Below are 7500 nucleotides of genomic sequence, written 5' to 3' on the forward strand. Positions count from 1 at the left end.
AAAAAAAAAAAAAAAAATAAAAAAAAAAAAAAAAAAAAAAAAAAAAAAAAAAAAAAAAAAAAAAAAAAATGTAAAGAATGTATTATATTGTCTATAACTAAAAGATATATTTTAATAAAAATATTGGAATGTACTTATAATATATATATATATATAAATATACATAGTATTTAATATCTATGAACAAATTGATATACTTCAAACATACATTAATTCAAAATAAATATTAAGTATTGCTTTTTTTTGTTTTGTTTTGCTTTTTTTTTTTTTTTTTTTTTTTTTTTTTTCTTATTTATTCAAACTTACGTAGACATATATACATATATATTATATTAATGTATAGATTATTAAATTTTATTTATTCATAATAAAATTTTAATCTATATTTAAGAATCGACATATTCTTTTTACTTCCAAATATGTATGTACTGTTAAAATAAATATTACAATTAATAAAATTAAAGATGATCTATTTTCTCCTAGTGCAACGTAAAAAATAGAAAATAATCCTACAATAACACCTGGGGGAATTTCTTTTGCCTTTTCAAGTATAAGAAAAATATAATTTTTCCTTTTTATTCTTTTTTCAACAGGTTCTTCTTTTAATTTATTTTTATATATAGATTCTTTTTTAATTAACTCTCTGTTTTCATCAATTAGTTCTTGAACATCTATATTATCTTCTTTTAATTTATTTTTATATATAGATTCTTTTTTAATTAACTCTCTGTTTTCATCAATTAGTTCTGGAATATCTATATTATTTTCTTTTAATTTATTTTTATATATAGATTCTTTTTTAATTAACTCTCTGTTTTCATCAATTAGTTCTGGAACATCTATATTATCTTCTTTTAATTTATTTTTATATATAGATTCTTTTTTAATTAACTCTCTTTTTTCATCAATTAGTTCTGGAACATCTATATTATCTTCTTTTAATGTATTATTCACTTCTATATTATCTTCTTCTGATGTACTATTTACTTCTATATTATCATAAGATGTTTTACTGTCTTTATTCTTACGAGATCTTTTAGTTTTTTTCTTTTTCCTTTCATTATTACTAGTTGTTGTTTTTTTCTTTTCATTGGAAATTACTCTTTCCAAATCCTTTCTTTCATCCACGTTTATATTAGTTACTTCATTTTTTTTTTCATTGGAAATTACTCTTTCCAAATCCTTTTTTTCATCCACGTTTATATTAGTTACTTCATTTTTTTTTTCTTTTGAATCATTATTGTCTGCATTTATTTCTTCAATTGTAATTAAATTTTTCTCATCTTGTGGTTCTTCAAATTTCACACTTTTCACGTTTGTCACATTTGCTTTACTAATACTATGAATATTATCTTCTCGTCTAGCATAGGTATATTCTTGACTATTTGAACTTTGAAAAAACGATTTCATAGAAACTTTTAATTCATTTTTTTGTGCATCATTATAACCAATTTGTTCTAAAAAATTATCTTTAAACAAATCATACATGACATCAAATCCGAAAATTGGTTCTGCTAATAATCTTTTGTATCTTAGACCACCACAATTCCCTTTATCCTTTTGAAATATATCCTTATTATATGCATTCTAAAAAAATAAAATATAAACATATAGATATATAAATATATATATATATATATATATATATATATATATATATATATATATATATATATGTGTAAAATTCTGTACAACTGATGAACATATATAAATATTATATATAATTTTATACTTTTTTTTTTCTTTTTTTTTTTCTTACATCATTTGATTTATTCACTAATGACAATAAGAGACAAATTACTAAAACTTTCATAATTGGAAAAATATTAATATATTTTTTCTTATTTCCCTTTTTATTATTTTTATGCATATTATCTAAATTAATACAACCGTGTTGTATAACTTCATCATATTTATTACGTATAAAATTAAATGTATTTCCATAACTTAAATTAGTCATTTTTTTTTTTTTTTTATTATGACATTTATAGGTGTAGATTCAATTACTATATTATTATAAACAAATATATACATATAAACATAATAAAAACAAACAAACTAGTACAATATATATATATATATATATATAAAGACCACAAATAAAAATATATATATTCTTTTATAACATATAGATTTATTATATTTAAATAATTATGAATATTTATTTTATTTTTGTTTTTTTTTTGGTAAAATATTTAAATATATATAAATATAATTATAAGATAACAAATAACAAATTATTAATATTATTTTTTTTATAAAACAATTTTTATACTACCAAAAAAAAGAATATCAATTATGGATATTATAACATATATAATTCAAATAAAATATATAAATATATATATATATATATATATATATATATAATTTATATAATAATAATAATAATAATCATATTTAAAAAAATCATAATATCTTTTTCCTTTAAAAAGTACTTAAAATATTTAGATAATGATATATATATATATATATATAATATACATGTTCCAAATAAAATATATATCAAATATTCTATATATTAGAAAAAAAAAAAAAAAACAAATGAGTAGTAACCAAAATTTATTTTTATATATAGAATGATACACTTGGTTCTTTTAATATTATAATTTATATATATATATATATATATATATATATATATGTATATATTCTTCTATAAAAAAATGATAAGAATACACAATATTATTACATAAAACATACTTAAATTATCAACTTTTTAATTATATATTTACCAAACAATTTATTTATTTTATGTATTTTTTTTTTTTTTTGTTGTTGTTGTTGTTTTATTTTTTTTATATTCTCTAGAATAATATAGACTAAAAAGAATAATATAATATAGAACAACAATACATGCAAATAGCTTAAATTTTATTGAAAAATATATAAAAATAAATAGTATACTTATTTTATTTTCTATATATAATATCCTTTTGCCTACATTTTTTTTTCTTTTCTTTTCGAAACTATTAATATAAATATATAATTATTAAAGGGAAAAATAAGGAAAAAAAAAAACAAAATTAAATAAATAAATTCCCCAAAATATAACAAAAAAAAATTATATACATGTATCTTTTTTAATTTCTCAATACTTTTATATAACATTCCAGATTTTATCTATACTAATTTTGGTAAATTGATATCAACGTATAAAAAATAATAAATTATTTAATAATTAATATAATAATTATTTATTTATTTCTAAAAATTATGATATTTTTTTAAGAAAGAAAGTTCTTATATATATATAATATTAAGAGTTAAACGGAAAAAAACTTCTAATTTATTTCCCAATAGAAAAATAAAATAATAGAAAATTATAATGAAATTTCTTTTTATATATTATGAAGAAATTATTTTTATATTAGATGGAATAAAAATATTTTAAAATAAATAAAAGTATACTTTATATATTACACATAATTAAATCGATATTATAATATATTATTATTATATTTTGTTCATTATGTTTTATTTTAAGATTATTGAATTAATTTTTAATAAAAATTATTTTTAGACATATATTAAAAATATATATATATATATATATATATATATATATATATATATATATAAATTAATTTATAAAAAAAGAAAAAACACAACACATACACAAAAACATAATATATTCATATTAATAAAAAAAGAATAAGGATAAAACATATAATAAATGTTATATTTATGCGAAAAATATATACTTAATTATCAATAAAAACAAATAATTATATTTAAAAAAAAGAAAATAAAAAAAGAATCAATATTAAAACAATATGTATTCATAATAGATTTTTATGTTCCAAAATAACATCATTATTATTTCTTTTATATATATATATATATATATGAAGATAAAAAATATATTAGAAAAAGTCATATATCACATAAGAATAAATTTAAAAAATAACATGTTAATATATACAAATACTATAATTTTAAACAAATCGATATCTTTGTTAATAATAAAAAAGTATGAATTAAAACATAAAAATCTCTATGAATAAAAAAAAAAAAAAAGAAAAAAAAAAAATTATTTTAATTTTTTTTGAGATCTACTATATAAACGCTTGCATTCTAAAAATACATTTACCATTCCAATGAATATTGCAGCCTTCTGAAAATGTTTAGGATAAAATTGTCCAACGAACACCAAGAAAAATAAACTCAATGTTTGAAAATTCAACGCAAGGCCTTTTAGTAATTCTAAATTTTGTGCAAGTAGAGAACCTAAATCGAGTTTTTTAATATTTTCTAGACCAAATGAATTATTTGACCCACCTTTTACATCTGATTTTGTTTCGCTTTTTAAAAGAGGGGAATCAAGGTTCAATGTATATTTAGAAGGTTTTTTAGTTGCAACATTACTTTCCTCTTGCTTTTCGTTAGAAGATGTTTCACCTTCACTTGAACCTTTTAACAAAGGAGAATCAAGGTTCAATGTATATTTAGAAGGTTTTTTAGTTGCAACATTGCTTTCCTCTTGCTTTTCGTTAGATGATGTTTCACCTTCACTTGAACCTTTTAACAAAGGAGAATCAAGATTCATTGTATATTTAGATGGCTTTTTAGTTGGTTCATTACTTTCATTTGATTCTTTGTTAGATGATGTCTCACCTCCACTTGAACCTTTTAACAAAGGAGAATCAAGATTCATTGTATATTTAGATGGCTTTTTAGTTGGTTCTACACTTTTCTCTTGTTCTTTTTTGGATGAAGTTTCACCTTCACTTGAACCTTTTAACAGAGGAGAATCAAGATTCATTGTATATTTAGAAGGTTTTTTTGTTCCAGTTTCATTTTGATCAGTTTTCTTTTTAGTTTCATTTTGATCAGTTTTCTTTTCAGTTTCATTTTGATCAGTTTTCTTTTCAGTTTCAGTTTGATCAGTTTTCTTTTCAGTTTCATTTTTATTATTCTTTTCCCCTTGATGTGATGAAGTTTCACTATGGTTATTTCCATCTAATTGTGATGGTTTACTTTTATTTTCTTCTTTCTTAATATCACCTGTATCATTTTTTTCTTCGGTTAGGTTATTTGCAAAGAAATTGGATCTTTCCTTCATCCTTTCTACTCCTGAGGTGGATGATTCAGGTTGTTCATCGACATGAGATGTTGATATATTATTTTCTGTTGTATTATTATCGGCACTAGTTCCTTGCTCACTTGTAATATCGGTTTTCATAATTTTATTAATACTATTAACATCATTACCAAATTCGTTAAAGAAATTATCATTGGTTTGTATTTCATTAGTTAATGCATTCATATCTATATTATCATAATATATTTTCATAGCATTTTTTATTTCATCCTTATCTTGATCACTACAACCCATTTGATCTAGAAAACTTTCTTTAAATACATCAAAAATTGTGTCAAATTCTACAGCTGGTTCGCTTAATAATCTCTTACATCTCACTTGTTTACTTCCTTCATTGTTATAACCATTATAAGTATACTATATATAGAAAAAAATATAAATAATAATGTAAAGTTAAATATAAATATATATATATATATATATATATATATATATATAGGAATGCATATTTGCATGTATTATATTTATAAATTTATAAGTTCACATATATATATATATATATATATATATATATATATATATATATATATTAAATATTTTATAAACTTACATTATTATTTGTAATTGTTACTATCCATAATAATATAGTATATATAGAATATTTTAATAAAACAAAGATATTACTATTTCCCCCATTCGTATTCTTTTTGTTTATTATGTTTTCCATTATTGAACTTTTATAAAACCTGTATTACTATCTCTTATTATTTATAATGTATAATAATAATACAATATTCTTTCTGTAAAAATATATTCTTTTAACGTAATTTTATTTAAAAGAATAACATTATAAAAAAATTCATAACAATAAAAAAAATTATAATATTCTAAAAATGTCAAACTATAATAATAAATATATAAATGTATTATAATAACATATATATTATATAATATATATATCAAGAATAAATCTACCAAAAAAAAAAAAAAAAATATTTCATGTATATTATATATAATCTATATATATATATATATTATATATATATTATTATTATTCAATTATTTTATTTATATACATAAAATATTTTTTATTTCCTTACTTATTTTTCTTTTTTAATTAATTTTTTTTTTTTTTTTTTTTTTTAATATATTTAATATTTTTACATGTATTCTTTTTCTTACTATATATTATTTATATTATATATATAATATATATATATATATATATATATATATCATAAATATAAAATAATTCAACCTAATATATATATAAAATCTAATAAAAATTTATGTATAATATTCTATATTCAAATAGAAAAAAAAAAGAATACTTTCAATTTTTTTTTTTTTTTTTTTTTTTTTTTTTTCATATAGTTTTATTGGATAAGAAAACGTTTCTTATTAAAAAAATATGTATTACTATAAAATTTTCAGATTATTTAATAATTATAATGAAAATTATATAATTTAGGTTATTAAAATTTTTAGAAAAAAACTAGGCATAATTTTTTTTTTTTTTTTATATACTTTTTATTTTTGTACGTGTTATTTTTGGTTTTTTATTAAATAACTACTTTATTATTAATTATTTATATATTTATATATTAATATATCTGTTTAAATTTTTTTCCCATGACAAATGATTTATAATATAAAAAAATACATATCTCAGTATGCTTAAAAGTTATAGTAAGAATAATATATTATTTATTATATATAATATTATATATATGTATTATTTTAAATACTTAATATTTTTACATTATTTTTTTCATATTTGCATGGTTTATTTATTTATAATTATATATATGTATGCATTATAAAAATAAATTATAGAAAACCTGCATTTTTATTTTTTAAAAAATTAATATAAAAGCATAATTTTTATTTATAAGCAAAATAAAATTATTAAATCTATAAATAATTATGTTTATATAAAATATATATTATAAAAACATTGGTGGTAAAATTATAAATAATAATCAATTCTTATAAATATATTTAATTCTTTTTAATTATTATTTTTTAGAAATATTATAAAAAAAAAAAAAAAAAAAAAAAAAGAATATTATATATAAAAAAATGTTTTTTATATTATAAATATTGTATATATTATTTTTTTAATTTAAAAATATTCAATAATAGTTTTAAAATATTACTTGCGAATTTTCTACCCTAAAATTTGTTAAGAAAAAAATGTATTTATAATAATATATATAGTTTCAAAACATAAAAAAGAAAAAAAACGAAAAAGGGGGAAAAAAGGAGCGTTACAACCAAATATTTTTTAGAACCTATAAAAGAAAGTATTCCATGTGTTTATATATATATAATATATTTTTTTTTCATAACTTCTTTCTTTCTTTTTTTTTTTTACAAATGATAATTAGAAACATTGAAAGCATGCAATATTACTACTTTATACTATAAAATTAAATATACTATTATATCAATTT

The 7500-nt window shown here is 16.9% G+C and overlaps 2 protein-coding genes across 2 annotated transcripts; both read right to left on the reverse strand.

Moving 5' to 3' along the window:
• Positions 1 to 375: 375 nt before the first annotated feature.
• On the reverse strand, positions 376 to 1960 carry PRSY57_1001400 (exported protein (hyp2); the record flags this gene model as incomplete). Its single annotated transcript, XM_012907604.2, has 2 exons — positions 376 to 1587; positions 1760 to 1960. The coding sequence occupies 2 exons, from the start codon at positions 1958 to 1960 to the stop codon at positions 376 to 378; spliced, it is 1413 nt and encodes a 470-aa protein (XP_012763058.2).
• Positions 1961 to 4033: 2073 nt separating this feature from the next.
• On the reverse strand, positions 4034 to 5771 carry PRSY57_1001500 (EMP1-trafficking protein, putative; the record flags this gene model as incomplete). Its single annotated transcript, XM_020114837.1, has 2 exons — positions 4034 to 5461; positions 5655 to 5771. The coding sequence occupies 2 exons, from the start codon at positions 5769 to 5771 to the stop codon at positions 4034 to 4036; spliced, it is 1545 nt and encodes a 514-aa protein (XP_019970383.1).
• Positions 5772 to 7500: the final 1729 nt, after the last annotated feature.

The sequence above is a fragment of the Plasmodium reichenowi genome, chromosome 10 (genome assembly GCF_001601855.1).
Source record: "Plasmodium reichenowi strain SY57 chromosome 10, whole genome shotgun sequence".
In the NCBI taxonomy this organism is placed as follows: Eukaryota; Apicomplexa; class Aconoidasida; order Haemosporida; family Plasmodiidae; genus Plasmodium; species Plasmodium reichenowi.